At 34.8% G+C, this 27,108-nt stretch overlaps 3 protein-coding genes across 4 annotated transcripts; 2 read left to right on the top strand and 1 right to left on the bottom strand.

Annotated features, from left to right (window-relative positions):
- The first annotated feature begins 453 nt into the window (after window positions 1-453).
- LOC147388373 (COBRA-like protein 10) lies at window positions 454-3,765 on the top strand. The gene is made up of 2 exons (XM_086421582.1): window positions 454-1,150; window positions 1,925-3,765. The coding sequence occupies exons 1-2, from the start codon at window positions 589-591 to the stop codon at window positions 3,340-3,342; spliced, it is 1,980 nt and encodes a 659-aa protein (XP_086277708.1). The 5' UTR covers window positions 454-588; the 3' UTR covers window positions 3,343-3,765.
- A 3,316-nt stretch (window positions 3,766-7,081) lies between these two features.
- Window positions 7,082-7,657, top strand: LOC147388372 (uncharacterized). Its single transcript, XM_086420322.1, has one exon. It carries the CDS (start codon window positions 7,082-7,084, stop codon window positions 7,655-7,657), a length of 576 nt encoding a protein of 191 aa, XP_086276448.1.
- A 1,865-nt stretch (window positions 7,658-9,522) lies between these two features.
- On the bottom strand, window positions 9,523-27,000 carry HUA1 (floral homeotic protein (HUA1)). Of its 2 annotated transcripts, XM_086420330.1 has the most exons (12): window positions 26,474-26,995; window positions 23,195-23,442; window positions 19,348-19,407; window positions 19,140-19,217; window positions 18,971-19,033; window positions 18,645-18,869; window positions 18,268-18,305; window positions 18,121-18,170; window positions 17,908-18,041; window positions 14,043-14,096; window positions 11,113-11,259; window positions 9,523-9,920 (listed from the first exon to the last, which is right to left on the bottom strand). In XM_086420330.1, exons 1-12 carry the CDS (start codon window positions 26,856-26,858, stop codon window positions 9,729-9,731), a joined length of 1,674 nt encoding a protein of 557 aa, XP_086276456.1. In that variant the 5' UTR covers window positions 26,859-26,995; the 3' UTR covers window positions 9,523-9,728. The 2 variants fall into 2 exon arrangements, with proteins under 2 accessions (XP_086276456.1, XP_086276457.1); XM_086420331.1 differs by lacking the exons at window positions 17,908-18,041; window positions 18,121-18,170; window positions 18,268-18,305 and having other exon boundaries at window positions 26,474-27,000.
- Window positions 27,001-27,108: the final 108 nt, after the last annotated feature.

Raw genomic sequence — 27,108 nt, 5'->3', positions numbered from 1 at the left:
TAAAGTAACCAACATGATTTTAGAGACTTGAGATTACAAATTTCTAGATTTTTGACAAAAATGACCTTGATTGTATTAAATTTAAATGTTAAGGTTGGGGTATTTTTTAAATTCAAGTTTTTTATTGGTCTTTCACTAAAGACCGAAGTTAAAGAGGTATGTGATCAGTAAAGACATGAGAATGATCTGACGGTTCATTATATTCTATTATTAGCGTAAAAAATGTAGTTTGTTTCTCTGTTGGTCCCTAAGTGAAGAACAAAGTCAAAGGGTATCTCTAATATTCATCAAAATGTAGAGGGGTAAGTCAAAATTACACATAATAACTGTTTTAACGAACTTATGTTCTTACTCAAAACTGAAGGAGGAGATTTTAAGTTGATTTAGTCTCTCTCTAAATTTAGCAATCTCATAAAGTCAGATGGGTTTCCTTAACCCAAAATTTTCTCTATCATCACATTCTTGAATTTGAATTCTCCATTAAAATTGTAGAGAGACATCAAATCCAATCTGTCCTAAAAAGACCATGTTTAAATCTCCAAATTTATTTTGATTTCTTCTTTTCAATGTAAGATCGAAAAGAAAGACATGAAAATGGTGTGGAGATCGCTTTTCTTCGTGTTTTTCTTATCATCTCACATTATCTTTGTTACAAAATGTCAAGATTATGTATTTGACAAACCTGATAAATCCGCAGCTCCACCACCCGAAGAAGATAATTGTGATGGAATATTTCTATCTTATACATTCATTTCTAGGGAAAAAGAATTTCCACACGTAAAGAATGCCACAGCTCAAGCTTGGGCATTTAAATCCATGGCGACGGTGTTGAATGCTGGCTCCGTGGAACTCAAGGCATGGAAGATCTTTATTGGGTTTCAACATGAAGAGATTTTGGTTTCGGCCGATGGAGCTGTTGTGATGGATGGAGACGATTTTCCGGCTTCGGTTGGTAATGGGACTTACTTATCAGGATATCCTCAAGCGGATTTGAAGACATCCATTGAAACAGCTGGAGATTTAAAGCAAATTCAGGTGGAGATTGATTTAACTGGAACACAATTTGGAGTGAAACCTCCAGCGGTTCCGATGCCCAAAACAATTCGACTTGCTAATGATGGATATAAGTGTCCGGCGCCAATACATCATAGTTAGTATTTCTTTCTAATTTATCAAGAGAAACGCCTACACCCACAATATGATTTAATTTTGATTTCTAGTACTCCTCTTTAATCCATTGCTTTAGATTCATTTTATTTCTTGCTACCTAAGGAAAAAAAAAATTAAAATTCTAAGAAGAACGAAGATCAAATGAAAATTGGGAAATAAAATGTTTGATTATTTATTTATAAATTATCTCTAATATAATTGGAAGATGAAGAACAAGATCAAATGAAAGCTGGGCATAAGGGAAATTCTTAGCTCTTGCATTTTCATGCCTTAGAAATCAAATCTTTGATTTGTAGTTTTTATTTTTGGTTTTTGTGTGTTTGTTTGTTTTGGTTTGCTGTTTTGACAAAACAGAGGTAGCCAATGAAAAGTTGCTTACAACGCATCAAATGATGGTCCATATAATTTGAAAAAGAGGTACCATAACCCATTGATCGGTGGAAATATTCAATTGGCTGCCTTCGATGTTTAATAATTTATGGGGAAAAAAAATTACTGTATCTTTAAAATATGAAGAGAAGTATACAAATGCATGACGATCAAAGGATTCTTTGAGTTTCAATTACGCCTATCAAAATGCTAGGTAAGAGGCCATGGTGAGCGATAAATTAGTTTGGTGTATTTTTTTTTTTTTTGGGGTTTTGGCTGTGTAAGCCCATCATCATGTTTTAGTTGGCTGTGTTTGGTATCGTGTCGTCTGTCAATTCTTGCATTCGAAGGCATCTATAACTCGTTTCTGCTTTTGTTTCGACAGGGAGTTCAATGCATGTATGTTGTTTGAGGAACCCAAAGTTCAAAGCTAATGTCACTAAAGCAACCAAGTTCTTGCCTCGTCAGTATGGCGATCTCTCCTTCACCTACGATGTTATGCAAGCCTTCGAAGGGAACTATCTTGCTCAAGTAACCATTGATAACAATAACCCTCTTGGCCGTCTTGATCACTGGAACTTGACTTGGGAGTGGATGAGAGGAGAGTTCATATATTCCATGAGAGGAGCTTACACTCATAAGAAAGACTATTCAGAATGCATCTATGGTGTAGCGGGTAACTACTACCAAGACTTTGACTTCACTCCAGTAATGAATTGTGAAAAGAGGCCGATCATGTCTGATCTCCCTCCCGATAGAGAGAAAGATGAGAAAGTTGGAAATTTACCTTATTGTTGCAGAAATGGTTCTCTCCTGCCAACCACAATGGATGGAACTAAAGCAAGGGCTATCTTTCAACTACAAGTCTATAAGATTCCACCCGATATGAATCGAACAGCTCTTTATCCTCCTCAAAAATGGAAAATCAATGGAGTTCTTAATCCGGGATATAAATGTGGGCCTCCCATTAGAGTAGACCCAACAGAATTTCCCGACACAAGTGGGCTTATGGCTTATTCTACGGCTGTAGCAAGTTGGCAAGTAGTTTGTACCATTACCAAGCCGAAGAACAAAAACTCTCGATGTTGTGTTTCCTTCTCAGCCTTCTATAATGACTCTGTCATCCCTTGCAACACTTGTGCTTGTGGTTGCCAAAACACTGACACGTGTGATCCAGACGCCGCACCATTGCTTCTCCCTTCGGAAGCTCTTCTTGTTCCTTTCGAAAACAGAACAGCGAAAGCCAAAGCTTGGGCGAAAATTAAACACCACCATGTTCCCAACCCATTACCTTGTGGAGACAACTGTGGGGTTAGCATAAATTGGCACATAAACTCTGACTATAGAAAAGGATGGACAGCTCGAGTGACTCTCTTCAATTGGGAAGATTTCAATTTCGAAGATTGGTTCGCAGCAATTCAAATGAACAAGGCTTATCGTGGTTACGAAAATGTATACTCATTTAATGGAACTAAACTACCACGACTCAACAACACCATATTCTTCCAAGGTCTAGAAGGTTTAACTTACTTAATGGGAGAGACAAACGGGACAAACCCGAAAAGTGATCCTCGTGTACCAGGTAAACAACAATCGGTGATTTCATTCTCGAAGAAACATACACCTGGAATTAACATAGTACGAGGAGATGGGTTTCCTTCCAAAGTGTTTTTCAATGGCGAAGAATGCTCGCTTCCTACACAATTTCCAATGGGAGCTGGTCATCAATCTCATGTTAATCTTCTCCCCATAGTTTTCCTCACGACTATGACCTTTGTATTGATGATGGATCACTTCCATTGATGATCACTCAGGGGATGGGCTAGACTCACCATGCCAAGTTAAGAGTTCTTACTTAGTTGGGTTATAAACTATATAATCTTTCTTTAGTATATTATGGACTCTTTGCCTCTAACCATTAGAGGGGATGTTATGAGATTGAGAGGGAAAAGATTGTTGAAACAAAGGTCCTTCGTAGGAAATTGTGTAATTTTCATGCAATGATTCATCTTTCAGTCTCTCTGTGTTCTTCCCAAGAAGCTTGTCAGCAGTGGAGTGCCCATGTTTTGTTTAAGGAGCTGTTGTGAATGAATTATGCTAGACTTTTTTGTTTTATTGAATGGGTAAGGGTTGTAATTGATGTAAGAACTGATTACTATAGGAAAGACAGTTATTGGATTTGATCTACAAAATTCAATTAAAGGTCTTACAATGTTTATTATTCCATCTGATTGCATCTTTATCATTATAATCTTACATTCAAATTTATAGTCTTTCGCAGTTAAGAGCCATACTTGTGAACTTTTTCTCAAAAAAAGAGTTCCAAGTCATTGAAGGAAAATATTTGGTTTCTTACTTTTTTCGATGATCATTTGCTAGGTACATGCTTTGATCTTCCTTGAAGAAAATGGCAAGACTGTTGTGAACCAAACCATCGCCACTAAGCTTATAACTTTCAATGTCTATACTGAGTAATTGTAGGAAAGATAAATTGACAAGAATAGTGAGGAAACACAATATACACTCATTAGGCATTAATAACAAGTAATTTACTTTTGAGTTCGAATTTTGACATAAAATTTGTGTATTGACATAAGTACACACGAGGGTATGAAGGCATGGCTGGCTTTCGGGTCCGTAACACAAATCTTTTTTAGACATTCTACCCTATATATAGCTATGTCTTCTATCAATGAATATGTCGTAAATATGTTTTTCTTACTATCTCAATTTACATCATTTTTGGATTTCCTTTTGTTATTACTTGAGTACTGATTTCTTATGGACAGAGAGAGAAGAAGTTCGAAAAAATCTTGATTTTTAAATTGAATGTAAAAGAAAAATATTACCAAAAAAAAAAAATGGTTGAAGGATGCACAAAGCACTGTCCTAAAACAAAATTCACCCTTGCTACGGTACCACAGTCTATAGGCATTCATTCTCCAGGATACAACAACCCACGTATCCAAAAGGGTACTCTAAATTGGAAACATGTACTGATAGTCGAAAATATATAAAATAAAATATCAGAGATCAAGTTGTTTTAAATCAACTAAACATTGGATATAAATAAAGAGAAAGTGACTGTTTAAGCTTTTGTGCGCACCTACGTGAGGTATAAATCCGAGATTTTACACCCCCCCTGCGCGCACGCATTACGATTTTTGAACCGGTGAATCCAAATCCCAATTGGAACCTTAGGTTTTCCTCTTGGGCCCCCATGTGCGCGCGTGAGTCCGCCCATTACTTCTATCAACTTTAAAACTATTAAAAGTACAACTATTTAAGAATTGCAAATTAATTCTTTTCTTAATCGATGTGAGATTAAAATTACTCAAGGCAAAAATAAAACTATTAAATAAACTTAAAGTAATAAAGTAAAAAGCATAAAGCATAAGTAAACATGGGATTGAATTACCCTATGATTAATAGATTGATTTACCATATGATTAAAAGTAATTGAATATTAAAGGGTTTTCAAATTCAACCCTCTAAATTCCAACACCTTTCACCTTCTAGAGCGGTCAACTTTTTGAAAGCATTCTTCACTAGTGAGATCACTTTATGTACCTTTGTTTTTTAATTTCCCAACATTTAATTCCATAAAATATTAATTAGCATGATTACTAAAGATAACTATAATATTGAATATCCACATTATCAATCTTATTGTCTAAAAGAATCCTTTAAATCCTTGTGGACTGCCTAACCGGGGACTTAATATCCTTCGATGACACCCAGTATGGCTCACATACTATTAGGTGGAGATGGTGTGGTCGGTCCATGAATTTTCCTTCCTTTTGCACTGCTTAGGCCAATTCCATATATCTTTAGTTAAAGGAGTATTTCCATGGGTTTACCTAGGTGTCGTGTTCATACCGTCGTATTAAATGATCCATAAATTCATAGTAAAGTCATTTTAAGGTTTCTATGATGGAATCTAGGGGTGCACATTGGATTGGGTAAATCCGAGAATCGAACCAATCCGAAGCATTTTGGATTGGATTAGTTCGGATTGAGCATGGTTTGGTTCGAGTATGGATTGTATATAAAAAAATCCAATTGATTTGGTTCGATTCCAGAGTAGGGGTATAATAAAACCGAACCAATCTGAGAACTAAACTAATCCGAAGTATCTATTATAATATATATATATATATAACGAAGAGGTAACTCATCAAAGTCTTCAACTTTATCTCCTCTAGTTTCTTTCTAACAAAAACTCATAAAAAATGTACATAAATCTCTCTCTCAACTCTCAAATGAATTAACCCATTTATGGAAAAACATTTTCAAAGAGTTTGATTCCTTGTGTTTTTACGAGAACCTTTATGCCATGTTTGTTAGATGAAATATACTATACAAAGCTAGGCTTGGATTCGTTAATATACCATTTATGGATTAGTTTTCTCACTAATCCATCCAAAATACCAATTTTAAAATTGTAATTTTTTTTTTTTTAGTCTCATTGAACTTCCTCTAATTTTTAATTTATATAGATTTCAGCCAGAATTTAATCATAAAATCATTTTCATTTTAAAAATAGGCATTATTTATTATCTGATCCAAAGGGTTCCTCTTTTGAAAGAAAAAATACTAGTTTTTCTATTTTGAAAGTATGAGAACCGAGAACCAATCCAAACCAAGGTTGGTTTGGATTGGTTCGATTATATAAGGTAATTGGATTGGTTCGGTTCCAAATTTGTAGAACCGATCATGTTTAGTTCAGTTCCAATTTTACCACAATCCGAACCATGTGCACCCCTAATGGAATCTGTTAGTTTTATTGAAAGGAAGTGAGATTGTGACCCTGTTTTTCAAGAATATATATAGTGAAAGGTTCTCATCATCTTGACGTAGGTAATATTGCTGAACCATGTAAATTGTGTAGTGTTCTCTTTATTTTAATTGTCATCATTGTTTCCTCACACCAATTTTCTTTATAAAAAAAAAAAAAAAAACATCGGTATCTAATTGCAAGAAAATGAACTACGACAATAATTTTTCAACGAGCAAACGAAGGCCAAAGAAATACGCACGCTCCCAAATCATTGATCGACGAGAGATCGAGTCAAAATTGTCGATGGCGATGTTACCCCATCAAAACTTTAAAAGGGTCACTCACAAAGTGTCCCACCATTGGGCAATAGAATTATATATCCATAAATTAATACACTTTTTAACTGCTTAGTCTAACCTCACCAGCAAAAAAAAAAAATTAATAATAGATAAAAGCATCTTGTGCATGAGCACAAAAGGAGGAACTATTCTTCCCGGCTTAAACCACCTCCTCACCCCAAGCCCGGACAAACACTACAACCACACAAGCATGAATCTTAACAGATACCTCAAACTGTCCACGTTGCTTTCATCTCCATAAGAATCTTACATTTTCCATCCTTATTTAAACCATATTCACCTTGAAACAATCACCATGATCACCTTCTTCTACAAAATAAACCTGATTTTTTGTTTCATAGAAATTTTTTAAAAACACTCTCTCAATTTTCAAATCGCACGATACCCAACAGCCAAAAAGATCATGACAAGTGGTAAAAAATCTCGTAGATGCCTCAAGATCTGTTGTTCTGTAACTGCTATTGTCTTGATCACTCTTACATTAGTTTCAGTAGTTTTGTATTTTACTATGTTAAAGCCTAAAGAACCAGAAGTCCTTGCCCATCCTGTTAAGCTCACAAATATACAAATTGTATTTTCCCCCGCGTTAAAGCTAAACATGACATTGGCTCTTGTTGTTACGATAAACAATCGTAATTATGGAAGCTTCAAGTATAAGGACACAATGGCTTATGTTAATTATCGTGGGTTGCTCGTAGCAGAAGCTCCGATTGTAGCTGACATGATCCCTGTACGTAGGAAGCACAACATTAGCACTTCGGTGGTAATTATGGGTGACAAATTGATACCAAATCCTTATTTTTGGCATGATTATCTTGTGGGGTCCTTGAATTTTACATCGACAACCACCTTGCAAGGCAAAGTGAGTGTGTTTAAAATCCTGAATTTCCAAGCAACGACTCGTAGTACGTGTGACATTTCTGTCTTTCATAGATCCAAGATTGTCAATTCCACATGCTATTCCCACGTCAAGTTTTGATTATCATCCATTACAAGTTTTCTCTTCTTTCTTTTTTAAGTTTTTGTTGTAAGAATTGATCTGAGAAATCGATTATCATTGAAATCATCTACTGCTGCTGTAGATGTTATTACATAATTTTATTTAAAGGAGATGTAGTTTTGGCAAACTTAAATTGAAGAGCGACCTTAGTTCATGTTTGGGGCATTAGTTGAAGACATGTCTTTAGACAGAATTGAATTGAGGAACATGATTCATTCACTTGACTCTACATTTTGGGACAAAGCTTCGACGCAGATGTTGACGTCCAGTTTAATCATATAGAAAAATAGGTGTGAAAAATGACGATAACAATCTAAATGAAACGCAATGTACACGTCTGTACGCGGCTCATGTGGCAAATGCACAGAATCATGGATCTTTTTCTTTGAGATACACAAGGAAAAAGCCGCGTACATTTAAGCATTAATCATTGATTGAGCAAAGATTAAGGATAATCAAACAAATAAAAAATACTAATTAAGTTTTTTACACGATTTTGTATGGAAAATAATTTCCTTGGAAAAATGTAATTTTCAAACACAGAGTCATACATTTTGCCTGAAATTCAATTTTTCCAAACAAATATATTTTCGGTCCAAGACCTCCAAAAAAGGGAAAATTATTAAAAGAGGGATGATTTTTAAATTAATTATTAAAAAACAGTAATTTTTAGGAAATTACCGAAAACTACTTAACACGCTAAACAGTCCAACGTTTTGCAAATTGCTGAACCGTTCAACGTGTTAGGCTGGTTTTGTATTTGAGTGTTAAAAAGGGTAATGTTAACCTTACTAAGTTAGTCAGATTTCAAATCTTACTAAGAATCGTTGAATTCACCTTGCGACATACAAAAGCATCCAATTCCACAGGGATGTAGAGGACAAAATTTTATGGGATTAAAAAAAAAAATTTATTTTTTCCAATTAAATTTCAATTTTAAATTTGGGAGTTCAATGGCCATTCATTTTCAAAATCTTGAATCAAAGCCGTCAAATTTTTTTTAATTTTTTTAATTTTTGTGTGTTTTATCTGAATTTTTCCATGAAATCTAGAGGGTTGGTCATCCATTTGAATTCAACGTCCATCAAGTAAAAGGTGATATCTTATTACATTAATAAGGAAAGGGTTATTCTACAATGCCATGGCCTAAAACGCTGGACAGTCCAGCAATTTCATAAAACGCTTCACAGTCCAACGTTTTAAACTATATTTTTTTTAGAATTCACCCCCTCCCCCCAAAAAAATAAATAAATAACACCTTGATTTTTCTTCCCAAAACTAAATTTTCAACGACCCTTTGGAGATTCAGAACAAGGGTCCACTTCTTCGGTTTGAAATCAAAGAAAGTGTTTTTCTTGACAAATAACATGATCCAATGCCACAGGGATGTGAAGCACAAAATTTTAAAAACTATATAAAAAAATAAAAATAAAAACAAACAGAATAATAATTTTTACCATTGGATTTAAAGTACAAATTTGAAAGCTTAATGACCATCCATTTTCAAAGCCTTTAGGCCATGAACTGGCAAAGTATTTGCAACCCATGCGAACCCAACAAGCCTTAGCAAGTGTAAGAGCTTTACTAGCAAATGGGACCATGTGTTATTTTAAAAAGGAGAGGGTGGTTTCCCAAAATTACAAAACAGGAAGGTGAGACAATGAGAGACACAAATGGAACATTATTCACAAAAGAACATTCAGGTTTGTGATGATTGTTTAGCTAATATATTCGGTCACGTTGGATCACCCTTTATCATCTGTACTGTACCATCCAAGATTTAAAAGAGAAAAAACCCCTCAAAAATAAAAATAAAACGAATAATCCAATCACAGCACTAGTACTAGAGTCCCCTAACAAGCAGGTCAAAAACTCTCATTACGAATAATGTATTCAAGTAAACCAAACATCATTACATATCAAAAGTAACCAAAAAGTTTGGGAGAGGATTAATCCAAAGCAAACTAAAGGGAACTGAAAATGTTTTTTTTTCTTTTTTTTTAATAAAAATAAAAAAATCTCTACTGAATCAGCAAGGGACCTTTTACAGTTAATGTTCCTGAACGGTTTCAGTCTCCTTGTTGTCTTCTCCTTCGCCTTCGATAGAGGCCGCAGTTGCTCCTTGTGTTCCCTGTACCGTTGCCATGGCTATGGCCTCCCCAGGAGGTGGGTGGTCAAACCTGCATGTGACACCATACTTGCATGTGCCAGTCTTCATGTAGAAAGGACATATTATTGAACCCTGTAAGCAACATTTCATTCACAACTTAAAACTTCCTGTGCATTGTGCAAGGCAAAACATGTATAGCTCAATACTCGGAATGTGAAATGGCAGAAAATAGATAACACATCAAGTCATCACCCGGCAAATGATTAACTTTTTATATTTAGTACTATTATTTATTGGGTCGGGATCAAGTGACTCATGAATAAACACATGAACCCAACCATGTAAACATGAAATCCAATAATGGGTGACCAATTGGTACACAAGCGCATGTTATCCTTTGTGATGATTCCTACTTCCTAAGCATATGGTTACCAATCATCCAACGATACAATCACGATTCTTAAGGAAATAATTCCAATGGAACCCGCTAAGGAAATAATTCCAATGTCATCAATTTCAATTGGGAACACCGCTGCTGCCCCATATGAGGCCTTAATGCCCTCTCACAGCTCCAATTGAATCTCATGATTTTAATGAAATAAATATCAGAAAGTGACAACTTAGCTAAGTGGTAAGACGTGTGGAGTTTTGTTCCCTTGTCCTAGGTTCAAACTCCCTTGAACACAACTTCATGTGCTAACCACTAGCCCTATACCTATCCAAAAAATAAAAGGAAGAAAGAAATAGATATCAGAATGTGGTTTCAGGTCTTCCCATTTCTGAAGAATCCCGGAAACACTTCTAAAAAAGAAGAGCCTGATAGTATAGTAGAGAGGCCATTTAAGACTTCATTTGTCATTGGATGAAATTCGTTATCGTAGTATGGTATGGATCCTAATTTTCGGTTCAAGCCCCCATATAGGCCACTAGTTAGTCTACTCCTTGGCCAAGGGTAGTGAAAATAGGACTAATCTACAGATGAAAACTACATCTTGCCTACTTCCTTTCTCTTTCTTTCCAAAGCAAATGTTCAATCCGAAATAACAGAGCTCTAGTATACTTAATAAGTTAATATGAGTGAGGCTAGTTTTATCTAAATTATCAAAATAGCCAAAAAGATTAGGAACAAAAAATAAAAACTCTATTTTGAAACCGTAAAACAAAACTAACTTTATTCACATTCAAAACAAACTGGAAGAAAATTATCAAGTGAATTACCTCAGTATCCTGCAAAAACTAATTTAACTTATTTCTACAAGAAATCGGGATTTCAAACCCAATTATCTTTTGCAAGCTACAGCATTTTTTTTTTCATAATACATACCTCTCTCCTAGGTAGGCCAGCAAGAGTGAGCTTTACATTCTGTTGAAGGGCCTGCTTTGCCATCGTTGGTGTTGTCGCTGAACGATCAATGGGGTGATGGAACTTGCATCTTTCTCCAAACTTACACTCCCCAGTTTTCATATAAAACTGCAGAGTTAAGGAATAAAAAAGGTAAAGAATAAGAGAATATACACACAGTTCAATAAAGTGAAGGTACTCATGCACAAAAATAATCACTAAATTGATAAAGAAAACCATATCTGGAACTTCTTAGGAAATAATCCAATGCACAGAGTGAAAAATCTTAACAATACCCTAATACACGATCTCATGGACCAAAGACGGCCAAAGTTCTGAGGATATGAAGATGATTGGTTTGAATTCAAGTGTTCAAGACGATGGATTGAAAATGAGGTTAAATAGATTAAAATTAATTCACTAGAGAGGTTGAAGAGCTTGAAGATGATTGATTTTAGGAAGAAAAATTATGGGTTTTTTATCACAGGTTGAAAATGATGGAATCAAGTTAATTTTTATTAGTCTAGAAAAGAACACGGTCAAAGGGGGAATGTCATCATTTTGAAAATATGAACAACGAAAGGAAGTGGGACAAAATCCAAAATTTTTAATTAAAAAAAAAAAAAAAAGTGTAGTTAATGAGGATGTAAAATACCTCTTCGACGCTGTCCTATAACAAAGGGAACAAAAATTTAACACATCGGAAATAAGGTCATCAAGATTAAGAATCATCTTCAAAGAAGCAAGCTAACTTTAAATATATATATATATATATAGGCAGTTCATGGGACATATGTAAAAACAATGGTTTTTCAAAATATGGGTTAGAGGTTTTGGATTGAGCTGATTTTTTGCAAGGATGGCACTATGATGAGAAGATCATCCTCACAAAAAATCAGCTCAATCTGAAACTTCTAAATCCATCAAAAGTGATTTACAAACTATTGGCAAAAAATTGACGGTCCACATTCTAAACCACTTTTAACGGGGTTAGAAGTTTCAGATTTGACTGATTTTTTTTTTTCGGATGATCTTCTCATCATAGAGATCATCCTCACAAAAAATCAGCTCAATCTGAAACTTCTAACCCATATTTTGAAAATTTATTAATGTTACATTGTTTTTACATATGTTTTTTCGTATGTCCCTTGATCCGTTCCCATATATATATATATATATCTGAGGGGACCTTTGGACTCTAAATACCAATGTGGCTGGATTACTTGATACAAGGATTTAACATAGAATAATCTATCACAAAACATTCCCAAACTCAACACTCATCTTCTAGTGGATACATTTGCACAAGGTATAGAGAGTTGATGAGATTATTAATGACATGCTTAAGCTCCCAATCATTAAGATTCCTCTAAAACTCAGGTCCCGTGAAAAATATGAAACATCCCAAATCATAAATCTCTGAACTGGAGCAACTTCTTAGAAGAAATAGATTATGAATTTACATTTAAGGGGACATTTGCTACAACAATGATCCTCCCAGAACCTGATTCAATTGCACATCCTACCGTGAAAGATATCAATTTTGGTGAACTTGGGAATGATTTTCATAATTTCATTACACACAGCACAACCATAAGGAGACCTCACACAGCACAGCCATTCCAACACATCTTATAAGAACCATACTTTGTTTCTATCACTTCATTTCAAAGTCTCTCTCACAACTCCAAAATGACACTACTACCAAGGATGACTAAGTTAGACAACCTTTTTCTTTAAATGCCTAATCCTCCTGATTTCTTTGGACACATGATTTTCCACTTAACCAAGTGGAATTTTCAAGAGCCTCCATTGTTCCATGAGAAATCATGAAACATCTACTCTAATTCAACTCCACATTTCTTGGAAAAAAAATTTCCCTAGGCAAGCAAGGGGTTAGTGGGTTCATCAAGGTTTGAACCTAGGTCGTGGGATCAACTTTTGACATGCCTTTACCAATTGAGCTAAGTTGGCACCCTCTCCACACTTCTTAAAATTGAAAAAAGAGAGAAAAACATAAATCTGGATCAGCGCAGTAAAAGGGCTATTTGAGAAATGATTCAGATAATCCTCTTCTTGAAATTCTCTAACAACTTGCATTAGGTTATCTTTTAAAGCCCCCTGAAATTTAAAGTCAAAGAGAACCCTAGGCCCACAAAACTCTTTGGCCTAGAAAAATTAAAAAATATATAAAGCTACAGAAAAAGGACAATAGCCTATAGAAAATTCTAGAATATCCTATAGAAAACTCTTTGGCCTAGAAAAATTAAAAAATATATAAAGCTACAGAAAAAGGACAATAGCCTTAATGCTAGTACCCACACATACATCTTGGTAAAAGATCGGATCCTACTTTTCAAGGTCATCCCTAACATGGCAAATAGATTCCAATGCATTAGTGAGCTCTAGGTGAGAATCATCACGGATATCTGTTAAAAATATAATACACCACTTATCTATATATATATATATATAGGATCAGGTTTGGCAGCCAACGATTTGTCCTATATGGCTTAAAATTTTCAGATGAGCTGATTTTTTGTGAGGATGATCTCTATGATGAGGAGATCATCCTCACAAAACAACAGGCCAATCTGAACCTTCTAACCCCATCAAAAGTGATCTAGAATGTGGATCATCAATTTTTTACCGATAATTTGTAAACCACTTTTGATGGATTTAGAAGTTTCAGATTGGGCTGGTTTTGTTGTGAGGATGATCTCCCCACTATAGAGATCATCCTCATGAAAAGTCAGCTCAATCCAAAACTTTTAAGTCATATTAGGACAAAATTGGCTCCCTGATGTTGGCTTCCGAATGCCACCCATATATATATAATACACCTACCAGATCTACTTAAATAAAAAGTTAAGCATCATATAAAACAGGGTTAGGTGGTATTCAATACATACGTCACATTCAATCTGTCCAGGTCGTTGAGGGTAAATGGTTGGGCCTGAACCCATCTGCAAAACAGAGGAAAATAAACATAAATTATGGATTCAAATCTGGCAGGTATCAAAACCACATCTCATAATAAGAAAAAATGTATAATGAACCAATAACCGACAATGCAAGAGGTGGGGGTGTCTTCCACCTAAACCATGAAAGAAGTGGAAAATTTTCCATGAAACTTGTTTGGCAAACTACTGAAATAGCCCTGAAACCAGGCAATTAGGGACAAACCAATCAAAAATATTCCACTTCTTTGTTGTTAAAAATAGTACCAGAAAGATTTTCAATGTTCCATGATGCATCATACAACAAAAATGGAAATAGAGTAGAGACTAGAGATGACCACTTCAAGAGGATCCATAAGGCAACAGTCATACAAGAATGAAGCTGAAAAAAAACGAAATCATCAGCACCATCTCCTATGACATCCCAAATATGGGGTCACAAAGAAGTAACATTTCCGCACCATACCTTCAGTCGAGGCATGTGTCTTCTTTTCTTACTACATCCACTCATGGAAATTTTTTGACCCTCCTTTTTACCTTTTTTGTTTTTGATTGATAAAAGGAAGGAACAATACAACAAAGAAAGGGAAGGTTGAGGTGACCGACCTAGAAAAAAAAAACAACTACAGAAAACAGGAAAAGCACAAAGAAAGACTACAGAACTGAAATAGTGCAAACACTTTCCCACCAGACAATGAATCTTTTAAAAAATCCCTTTGAACACCTTGAAAACCTTGCACCAAAAGAAGAGGATACCAAGAACTGAGAGAAAGATCTCTTGATTAGATTGAATCTTTCCTTCAAATGTTTGGGCTTTTCTTTCCTTCCATAAGCCCCAGGTAATCGCAAAAGGGGTTAAACTTTCCTTCCTTTTTACCTTTAGTGAGTGTTTGACTTGTAAAAAAGGGAAATTGACTACTTTTTTATCCTATTGAAGTTATTCCTAAATTCCCTTAAGATGTACCCATTTCTGATTTTTTTTCCTTTCTAATTGTACACTTTTCCAACAGCATAATGCTTATGGTTGGCAACAGGCATGACATAACTGGTCAACAGGTTGTGTCATCTAGTCAGCCGATTAGTAACCCAAACAGAATCAAGTCAGATGAATGGAAGAGATTGGAAGATGCACAGTACCTAGTTAGCTAACTAGAAGACAACAGGATGGAGTAAACCAATTGGCTAACTAGACAGACCACTCAGAAGAAGACCAGCCTCATGGCAGTATATGGAATTTATGCTTGCTTAAGGTAATTGTCAGATTATGCAATGTGCCTAAATCACTTGGGTGTCAAGCACCCATATTGCACACATTGCGAACACCAGCCGGCTTGTGCAGTAACAGCAAGACAAGTCAAATATGAACTCCCATAGGGGACTATATTAGGGAACCTTCGGACACTTCTTTCCTGCTACTGTACGAGTCAATCCTTTAAGAGGCTTACTTGAATGTCTTAGTATCTTTTACAAAATCCCTAACAGAAAAAAAGAAAAAAAAAGAGAATTGAAACTAAATAAGCAAAGTGATCATGCATTATTGTCTATCAACCTTAATCAATGTCCCATCCCCAGGAGTGTATAATAAAATAGCACTGCATACATTCTCTCTTGGTCCTACTTCTCATAATAAAAGCCTTAGTTTCTAAGGTGCTGTTTGTTAAACTGAAAAAAATAAGTGTTGAATAGCATTAAGCGCTGAAACTTATAAGCATTGAATTTAAGTGCTGAAAAAATTGTTTGTTTAGATGCTGAATCATGTTTGTTACACATTGCTGAAGCTGGTAAATTGTCTTTGTTACCCTTACAATCATATTATACATTGTTTGCATGTTTCAAATGCCTATTTCTTATCAAACACAATAAAATATATTATTTCTTATAAAATTAAAATACAATTCATTTTTAAATAATAAATAATACTCAAATCTTCAATTTATAAATAATAATTTCTATTTATAAAAGTCCACAAATTTCAAATAAAAAATAACAATGTCATACAAGTCACAAAAATTTGAAATCAACATTAAAAGAACTTAAGGTATGTTTGATTGCACATGGAAAATAGGGTGGAAAATCAATTTCCATGGAAAATGACATTTTTCAAGTATTTGATTGCACATGGAAATGAAAATTCATTTTCCACCCCATTCAAAAAGTCCACTAAATCATGGATTTCACTTTCCCACACATATGGGTGGGAAAATGAAATCCACCCATATTTTCCATCCTCAATTCTTCCCTACCACCACCACCACCATTACACTAACCTCGCCGTTGTCGTCATCTCCGTCGTTACCATCGCCATCGGCGGCAGCTCCGTTCCGACCACCTTCTCTCTCTCTCTTCTTCTTTTTCTTCTTCTCCTTCTTCTCCATTCCTCACCTCCTCCGCCACCACCACGTTCTCTCCCCATCTTCCTCACTAAACTCCGTCGCCGCCGTCACCGCAGCCACCGTCGTCGTTGTCGCCGCCACCTTTGTTGCCACCGACGCCACATCCTCCCCCCTCCCTCTTCCTCGTCATCTTCTTCTTCCTCTCCCCCTCCTCTCATCTTCTTCCTCCTTCTCCTCTTCTTCTTTTTTCTCATATTTTTTCCATGATTTTATCCAAGTGAAATCAAACAATGGAATTTGATTTTCCAACCCTACCTATTTTCCACAACTAATTTTCCATGGATTTCAAATTCCATGGAAAGTGACTTTCCATGCAATCAAACATACCCTTAATTTTAAATGAATAATTTTCAATGGAAATGAAGGATGTGTAATTATAAAAGCAACCTATGAATTAATAAGGGCAACCCACACCATAGCCTTTTTTTTTTTTTTTTACATGGGTTAAAGTTTTTGGAATGAGCAAAGTTTTAGTGAGAATGGTCTATATGGTCTAGAGATCATCCTCACCAAAAATCAGTCCATTTTGAAACTTCTAACTCGTCAAAAATAATTTTAAAAAAAAAAAAAAAAAGGAACGATTTACGATTCTTGAACTTGTTTTGATAGGGTTAGAAGTTTTAGGATGTGCTGATTTTTTATGAGGATGATCTCCTCATTGTAAAGATCATCCTCATCAAAAATCAACTAATTCCAAAACTTTTAACCCATATAAGACAAAATAATTTAGTCCTGGTGTGGGTTTATTAATTTGTGGGGTGTTTATATACTTATCCATGGGATATAAGATGTAATATCTTTTTAAGAATAAGGGCATACTTGTCCATCTTTAAAAAAATGAAGGGCATATTTGTCCGTGTCGAAAAAACGAAGTGCTTACCGCTTCAGCACTTTTTTTCAGCATCAAAATAGTGCTGAATTTTTTTCACTTATTTTCAGCAATAAGCGCTGAAAATATAGAGTAAACAAATGCGCTATTTTAACAAAAAGTGCTGAATTTAATTTTTTTCAGCAATAAGCGCTGAAAAATAGCGCAAACAAACACTGCCTAAGTGTTCCTCCACAGTTGTAGTTTCAAATTTACTCCCCCTCTTTAGCTTGATTGATGAGCACTATATGATCAAATAACATATATTAAAAGAGTTACTTGAATATGAGCAGCTAAACCGCAAAGTATGGACTTAAAATGCAGATCTTGGTGCAAGACCACGGTAAGTGAAAATTCACTCATCTAAGTACCAAGAATTCTAGATGCATATTAGCATGAGTTAGAATCAAGGAATCCAAAAAACATGTTGAAAGGTGCTACCGCAAGTTGGAATATGTCAAAAGATGGATCTCTTTGAAGAATAAACTCTCCTTGTCATATGGCAACTAGTTCATAGAATAACTTTAAAAGGTCTCATATGATAATTTCAATTTACCGTTGTCTGAGCTAGCCTGGGATCGATGGTTGGAAAAAAGGAGGCAGAAGGATTCATGACTCCAATGTTCATATTAGTTGCTGGGGAGGGCATAACTGCCTGGCCTAGAGCAGCAGCTACCGAAGTATTGATAGCTGCAGAATATTATTCACAATGAAATTTTGAAGAAAAAACTTAATTGAATAAATCACATCTCAGAATCTTCAAGCATACCACCATATCTGTCAGGATGATTATAGCGGCAAGTGGCACCATACTTGCAACTGATTACAGAAGAAAAAAAAATAGTTTAAGAGCTCCAAGTCATACTATAAAGGTCATTGTGCCATAAAATGACATGAGATGCATAAGATGATTCACCTCCCGGTCTTGAGGTAGAATGGACAATCCACTTCACCCTGTCAGAAGCAAATAATATTTGATAGACATGGAAAATGTCAAAATAAAAAAAAATGTGTCACTAATCATCATTTATCATTTATTTTTATTTTTTAAAAAAACTTGACAAGCTTTTAAAGGATCCCATCACACTACTACTTTCTCATAGCACTACCACAGGAAAAAATAGCCTCATAGTTTAATAGCCAATGGAAAAAAGAGAGAAAACACAAGACAATAAAAGCCACCTTCTTAGTAATAATGAATTTTGGCACATAGCAAATAATCAATGCAGTTCAATTGCATGTAAATCTGAAATTACACATACATCATGCTCATTAATTATTTGAAACTTTTACCAGTCTTATAGGCAGTCCCTTGGAATTATGTAACAATGCTGGGGTGAATGGAACAAATTGCTTCGCTGGCATTGCATCCCCCCCAGTTGTTCCATCATTCCCAACAGCTGATTCAATCTGTCCTCCATCACCATTTTCTTGGCCAGTTGATGGTATTTGGATATCTTTGGGGTGATGAAACTTGCAGGTGGCACCAAACTTGCATTTCCCAGTTTTCATGTAGAACTGTTACGAAGTCGATTGCATAGGGAATATCAAATTAATGAAAAAAAAGAGAAAACTAGAAAGGATGATGCAAACTGTGATACATAAAGAAAATATCTTACAGAACATGGTGCCTCAGTTGGCCTCTCAGGTAATACTGATGTATCAACAGTTTCAGAAGCACCCTGCAGTCACAAAAGAAATTGTCACAAGAAGTTGTCTATATGATCATCAGCAGGATGGCAAAGAAGCTAGGCACCAATAATTCATTTCCACACCAATGCCACCTACCAAAGGATCTGCTGTATCTTTTGGATGATTGAACTTGCATCGAAATCCAAACTTGCATTTTTGGGTCTTCAGAAAATACTGGAGTACATTAAAGTTTTAAAAAAATATATGTAAAACACAAAAAGGGAACGTTCATGGAAAGTTAATAAATCAATGTGGAAAAAAAAAGAAAAAGAACAAAGAATAGATATCCAAAATTAATTCTTACAGGACAATCTGGCTCTCCTGGTCTTTCAGGAAGTGTTTCGCTGGTGACGCTAAGCGGGACCTGCATAAAACAACAAATAAAACATGTCACCAACAGTTCTAAAAGCACTTTAGCATGTCATGCTTTTAGAAAAAAGGAACAGAAACATCCTGTAATGATGAAAAAAAAAAAACAGTAAAACCACTGCAAGCTATAGTATTTCTCTTAAGCCGCGTGAACCTTAAAGAGATACAAGTGGTGATCAATATCTCCTGTCTATAGACAAATACAATTGAGTTACTTCGTCAACACGGACTGCAAAGAATTGATATAAATAGTATATACGGAAACTCAAACTAGAAAGCAATGGAACTGATCAGCAGCATTTCTACTCAAACAAAAAAGCAACCCATAAAAACCAAGGTAGTCACCCTTAAGTCACTTCAGATACATAACTGCAGAGCAAATGCTCGTCTTATACAGTAGGAAAATTTACTGGGAAGATAGAAAGCTTCTTAAAACAGCTCTCAAGAATGGCTATGTGTCTGAGCAACAGTTAGAAAGTTCAAGACTGAATAAATTGTATTGATATAAGGACAAATGATTGAGCATTAGATACCAAAGTGATCAACATCAGTGATCAAGCAGGGATTAACAATTTCATGAAAAACTCGAAGCTAAAGCTACTGAGAAGATGCACCAAAAATCTCACAAGAACTCATACTTCCCCAACGATGCAGTTCATACATATGATTCATTTATGTGCTGACAAAATACCTTCAGAAGACCTAGCCATGACTTTTATTCTGCTTAGCTTGTTTACGACTTACCAAATTCCCACAAATTTTGCCCACTTTGTTTTTTTAAAGAAGGCTACATTATCAACAAGAAAATATTCTAATCAAAAACAATAAAAGGTCAACTTTTCAAAAAAATAAATGAATAAATAAGGGAAGCCATAAAGAATCTATATAAAAAATTAAAATCGCTATTAAAGAGAAATATATTTTCCCACTATAGAGAACACCTCTACTTGTTTTTCTTTTTCTTTTTTTGAATAATTTAGTATTACCCCAGTCTGTTTTATCTTTCAGTCTTCCCTTTTGACAAAGTCGGTCCATCATTGACCAACCAGGCAACATGACCTCCTGAATTCAAAATGTAGAAAGACTAAAATGCCTTCACTTATATAGGATACCGAAATACCCTGATACCCAACCTATGCTTTCTAAGGACTGGTCTTTTGCTTATGAAAGTATTAGGTGTTGAACTGCAAAGAAATCTCCATCGTCCAAACAAACATCTGGCTGTGACATTTTCTTAACAGCAACCCACAATAACCATGACAACTGCCCAAATGCCATATGACATTCTTTGTTGGGCACTCTAGGTGCATGAATGTTTGGCATGCCCCTTTGATTACACCCATAGTCACCAATTTTGGGTTCAGGTATAAGTTGGCGAAGGGAAACTCAAGAAAATTCAAAAGAAAATGGAAAAAATGGGTTACAGTTACTTATCAAAAAAAGAAATTTTGGTTAGGTTCAGAGAGATGAAATTGTTCCTACTAAGTTGTATTCTAATATTGTATCATCAAATCCCATATTCAACTATCATATCAATACCATCTGATCCCATATCAATATCATCTATACGCTCACAAAAAGTAATCATAGGTCCAGAACACTTTTAAGGTTTATATTGCTCAAAATATAAAAAAAGATAACAATCATAAATCCAAGTTAGGATTCATCAACCTATAAAAATCATCAAAAGCAATGTCGTCCTTATTCTCTAATGCCTCATCAGTAAATGGTCACCATCACCACATCAATGTCATCTCCTCTTACTAGTGCATCATATGGGACTGAATATCAGAAAGCTTATAATTTATCAATGCTAACATTCCCTACTTATTAAAACAATATTGAAATACCTCTTTTTCCCAATTTAATCACAAAGTTCTTAAAAGTTGGGATTAAATCGATTTAATCAATAAAGGAAAAAAGTCATGATTTAAATTTTCAAAAAGTTGCTGAATATAATAATTTTGGTAGGTAATTGGGAGGAAAGGAGTATGGTTTGGTAGATAAAAGAGAAGACTTCCGAGAAACAAGTTGATCATTCCATCATGATTACAAAAAAAAAACAATGATTAAATATAATAATTTTGGTAGGCAATTACCAATAATAATAAAAAATTGGTCGGTAATTATCAAAGAGATAGAAAAGGCACTTTGAAGAAGTATATGATTAAGAAGCACACAGAGGACAATTTCCAATCTCAACAAAACTAACCCCATCCCCCCCAACCACCAAACAAACAAAAAACAAATTCTAACTCAATCGAGAATGAAATTGGGTAAGAAAAACAAATATCTATGTGATTTATAAAATAAAACAAGATGTATAGAATGTACTGGTATCCAAAAAAGTCTGATAAACATTGCTAAATTTATAGGTCTAAATATATTAACTACAACACCAAAGAATACAATTTTCAGATGGATAAAAAGAGTAAGCATACCACGCAACGATAGGAAGCTAAAATGTCCACATCTTATACAGCATAAGACCGATGATCAAATTCGCCTTGCAGTCTTGTAGACTATCAATGCTATTTATGATGGAAGTGTCACATTAAGTAACATGGTGTATTCTTGCATATTTCCAAATATAGTAATTGTTAAGACATTCTTTTGTTTCATTTTTAAGAGTATTTATATATTTTAACAAATCATTCCTAAACAAAAAAGTTATAAGTTGATCACCCTCGTTCCCTTTCCTCGAAGTAGCTATGAAAGTAAACGCAAAGAACATCATGGTGCATCAGTATCTCTCTCTTTTATCTAAAACTGAATTAGCATCTTTAAAAAAATATTTCTCTAATATTTTCCAAAATCCCATTGCTTTTATTACACAATTCAGATTATTGCAATAATGGATCCAAAAGAGAGTTCTCTCCAATGTCTTTCAAACAAGTTCGCATTATTTAGTATTTAAACCATAAAATTAAATTAAAAATATATCATTCATATATTGGTCTATACGACTAACGAAGAAGTTGAAAAAGTAATTTCAGCATTTCTTGAAGGGAAACTTCACAACTTGAGCATCATTCGTATCACAGATGCCTACTCCCCAAGGTTTTTAGCAGGAAAAATAACCCTTGGGTTGACTAAAAATCAGAAATTTAACAAAGTAAAGCTTATATGGTAATCATCTTGTATGATAAAAAGTTCAGAATAAAGAAATAACATAGCTAGCCCATATAAGCGGCAAATGCAAATACTGATCTAAGATATAGAATTCAAAATGTATACAAAGTAAAGCTTATATGGTATTCAACTATCTATGTAGAAGTAAAATATTAGCATAAGAGGGAACCCAGTAATACTTGTCCCCCGTGTTAGTAACACCAAATATGACCACGTGGAGAACTCTTCTGGACTAGTAATCTGTTGAATGTGTAGCCGACCCCAAGGTGAAACTACACACCGAATATTAACTTGATAGGTGAATTCTAGCCATAGGATTCAAGCATTCATCAAGGAATTTTTGGGCTCATGATAAATTTTCAATTCTAATGGCTAGAAATCATCAATCAGGCTATTTTTGTGTGAAGGTCCACAAGTTCATGGAGTCCATGAGCTGAATGAGCTTGCCATGCAGAAATATTTGGTGTGATCAACACATGAATGGTGGGATAGGTATTTATGACCAACTCAACAGGTTTCCTCTTAGCAGAGATGTATAAATCCACGTTAAGTATAGAACTTTAAAGGATTTGGTAGTTTCAAAATAATGTTTATATAATATGACAACTAAATATATTTAATTCCTAAAATAAACAATAACAAATTATCACCTCTTTCCAATCCGGAATTCCACCCTCAGGAACCCAAATAGGATGGTCGAACTTGCAGCTCTCTCCAAATTTACAGGTTCTTGTGAGCATATAGTGGGCACAGTCCTTCTCCCCTTGCCTTTGTGGATAAATAGGCAGAGTGGTTGCACTTTCGAATCTAGGGCGCTTGGCTAAAGAGTTTGTAGAAAATAAAGCTTCACTTTGCCCAATAGTGTTATGGGTTCCCAGAACAGTCTGATGGTAGAAAGCTATATGTAGATAATAGAAACATAAAATAAGAAAGCAACATAATATATAGATGATATTTTATTAGTTTGTCTGGAAAATAATTTTAGAATAATAAAACTGTTCATAGAATACCTAAACGGCAGAATACACAAGACACGGAAGATGTTGTAGCTAATATATATGGAAAAGTGCAGATACAATATTATACAATTAGGTGTAAGCAACCTCAGCAATTTTAAAATTTGTCAGCAAAGCAACATATAGAATGGATTTGTATAACCGAATCAAATGCTCAATTCGTACGTACTAAGTAAAGTTGGTCAACCCAATTCTTACACTCAAAGATAAATTTGCAAAGTTAAAATAAAGTAAAATCAATATAAAACATAATCATTTAAAAAAGATTATCCTTATTCCATACAAAAAAATATCAAATACGTTAATAACATCTCCTAGGCATATTATTGATTTATTTTAAAAAATAAATAAATATATGAGCAATTTTATAGCCTCCTTACCTCTCATTGCAAAGTCAGGCATATTTATCTTGAAGTTGCATAGGGAAAAAAGTAGTATGGACAGGTAGAAGAAAAGGTGCAACCTTCAAAAGACTCCACCAGCCAACCCAACATAATAATCTACGACTTTACAAATTACTAAATCAATAATAACCACTCACAAGGTAAAATGTTTAAGAAGATTCTATAATGGCAAGGATGCTCCATTTTCTAAGAACTTGCCGTGTTGAACACCATCATATTCACGTGTTTCATACATGCCAATATTTTCTTTCAAAAATAATTGGTTTATTAAGAAATGATTTCGACATTATTTATATATTGCTTATATGAACATAAAGTATATCAGCTTATCTGAATGTGTTCTTTCTATATTATATACTTAAAAAAGGAAGTCATAACGGATGTATTCCAAAATCTCTCTCCCAAATATGGAATAATGAAGTAACAATCACCATACTAGGTATGTGAGAGTTGGCGTGTCTTGACACTTCATATTAGTGTCAGAAATTGACATATGATCGTGTCTCTAAAATGTAAGCACCTAAACTAGAATAGAAAATGACCACATATAAACATTTGTATCAGTCAACTATGTGAGCCACCACAAAATCAAATCAACCACAAACTTGTTTTTCAGTATAAATAGAACATGCTTCTATTCCAATAAAATTTTGAAAATTCAGAGCAATAGCAATAATTCCGGCAACCGGTTTTCGTAAAGATCGTGTGTGAACTTCCTATAAGAAACCAAGAAACTTTCACCTAATCACCTCCTAAATCCCAACTTTGGCATCAATTATAAATCCCGCATATGGCATGTCACCTGTAGAACTCACCCTGAACAGTTAAGGAATCTCACTATAATCCTCTATGCTAAATTTAAAATTTTCTGCGCCTACTCCACTCCAATTTTCAAGTACAACCCATCTATCTAATGGGGCTGAAATTGAAGTTTGGTCCACATCTACCAGATTTAGAAGCCCACCATGCCAACTCAGCACATTAACACCCTTACATATGTCTGACACCAATACATATGGTTTGGGACTTAGGATTATTAAGACACAGACATGGGCCGGCTTCAAAACCTTGATTAGTTGACTATTCATTGATCAGTTTGGTTCATGCTATATGGATCACAGGTTTGTTTGGGTTGAATAAGATCCAAAACCAGGTCCAACTTATTCAAGTTCTAGAGAACAGTCATGACAAACAAATTGAATATTCATCTAAAGTTTCTTTGATGCATTAACTTGGAGTTTACATGAATGCAGATAATGTCAAGCCAAATCACCTGAGATCTTGATCCCAACTATGGCATCATCTCTAAGATCATCACCTATTTTCAGTATCCTTGTACAAAAGAAACATGTATAAAAAAAACTCACCCTTCCTAACATAATGATGTTATGACAACATCAGAGTTGCCTTGGCTATGCTATCTAAAATGATAGAGAGAATTGAAAATGATGTCCACATGATGAAAGCTTGATGTTCAAAGTGGATGTTTACTTCAGGAGAGTTGTAAGAGACACATTTCACTCAAATTAGAACGAAAATTTAACCTATCAAAAAAAAAAAAAAAAATTAAAAGGAAAATTTTATAAGATGACGGAAGACTGGATATGGATATGTTTAACAGAGTTGAATGTTGGTCAATCAAGAAACATGTAGATGAACTATGTGTAGCACAGTTGAGGATATTGTGAATGAGTGAAAAATGCAGAAATAGTCATGAACTCCTAATAGATTATAAATGGAAAGTCAATTGAGATCATTTGATCATATACAATGAAGACCAATAATAGTCTCAATTAGAAGCAATGCACGGGTTGAATGTTCTTGAAGAAAGAGATGAAGGAAAAGAAAAAGGGAATGTGAATCGAGGTAGTAAGAGAATGGACATGAACACATCTAAATTAACAAAAAAAAAAAAACATCAATTTAGACATAATTTAATTGTGGAACAGGATTCATTCGGATGATCCTAAATTTTGAGATATGATCCTACATTTCTATTTTTTACTAATATATTTTCTTTTTTACTGATAAAAAAAATGTAGGCTTTCTCAACACATTAGAATGTGAGGTCCAAAATCATCCATCTGAGTAAAATGTGGGATTTGAAAGGGGAGTGAGATCCCATACAAGAATACAAACTACATTTCAGTTGCTGCAAGGTTTCTTTTAAAGAACCGGTTTTTGAAACCCAGCTCAGCACTCATCGAATGGAGCTATAAAATTTTCAGTTGAAGTTTTTTTTTACTAACAGTGTCTAAGATTTGACACTAAACCAGTAAACATCACTGTATAAAGGTAACAAAAAACAATCTCTGGTCGTCTTATTATCGAATCTCAAAAATTAAAGAGAACCCCATAAGAAAAAACAAGCAGATACTCATTTCCCGCCATCACCGAGTTACTGATCTCATTAAAAACGTAAAAAGATAAATAAATCCAACCCTAATTATCCAATAACAATGAGCTATTATTAATAACTTAAAAATAAATAAATAAATGAAACCCTAACCTTCAGTCGACCGTTTCGCACCAGCCCCAACCGGATCATAAGCAACAGTGACATCAACACCAGGCCATGAAGCATGAGATAACAACTGATTCGTCGCTGTAGCCATCCCAGCTGAACCGATTCCTCCAGAATTTCTACTACCAGAGAACCCCCCACTCATCCCACCAATGTCGCTTCCTGGATACCTTAAACCATCGTTCTGGCTCAAGTATAAAGAGTACTTGGAAGAATCAGAAGCAGAGAGAGAATCCGAACTGAGATATCTGGAAGAACCCATCAAAGATGAATCAGAGAGGTATGGATCTGCGATGCTTCTAGAAGGATAGACATTAGATAGGCCACTTCCTCCGTATGAAGGATTGTAGCCGTACATCTGGTTCGACATTTAGAAGAAAAAAAACCAAAAACCCTAGAAAAAATGGAGGATTCTGTGATAAAGGGTGGAGTTTAAAACTTTAAAAGGCAAAACCCTAAAAACAGAACCACTGGTTTGATGCCGTGGCGCTAAGTGTCTTTACATCATGCGCGAATTGGTAATAAAGACACGCGCACTCCACGTGTTACTCCGTAGCGTCAAACCAGTGGGGAGAAGATGAAAAGATCCATTTAGAATAACTCAATGATAATTGATTTTT

The sequence above is a fragment of the Akebia trifoliata genome, chromosome 13, assembly GCF_017979445.1.
Source record: "Akebia trifoliata isolate Shusen 1 chromosome 13, ASM1797944v1, whole genome shotgun sequence".
NCBI lineage: Eukaryota > Viridiplantae > Streptophyta > Magnoliopsida > Ranunculales > Lardizabalaceae > Akebia > Akebia trifoliata.
Note: the sequence above shows the minus strand (reverse complement) of the source record. Positions and strands in the feature narration are given on the sequence as shown.

What these genes read in the sequence shown, in the direction of transcription:
- LOC147388372 (XM_086420322.1), top strand. Translation starts at nt 7,082, where the DNA reads ATGACAAGTGGTAAAAAATCTCGTAGATGCCTCAAGATCTGTTGTTCT.
- HUA1 (XM_086420330.1), bottom strand. Translation starts at nt 26,858, where the DNA reads ATGTCGAACCAGATGTACGGCTACAATCCTTCATACGGAGGAAGTGGC. An exon ending in AAGATACAGCAGATCCTTTG is followed by an intron (nt 19,034 to 19,139) that starts GTAGGTGGCATT and finishes TTGTGACTGCAG; the next exon opens with GGTGCTTCTGAAACTGTTGA. An exon ending in TCATCCTGACAGATATGGTG is followed by an intron (nt 18,042 to 18,120) that starts GTATGCTTGAAG and finishes AATATTCTGCAG; the next exon opens with CTATCAATACTTCGGTAGCT.
- LOC147388373 (XM_086421582.1), top strand. Translation starts at nt 589, where the DNA reads ATGAAAATGGTGTGGAGATCGCTTTTCTTCGTGTTTTTCTTATCATCT. An exon ending in TCCGGCGCCAATACATCATA is followed by an intron (nt 1,151 to 1,924) that starts GTTAGTATTTCT and finishes TTGTTTCGACAG; the next exon opens with GGAGTTCAATGCATGTATGT.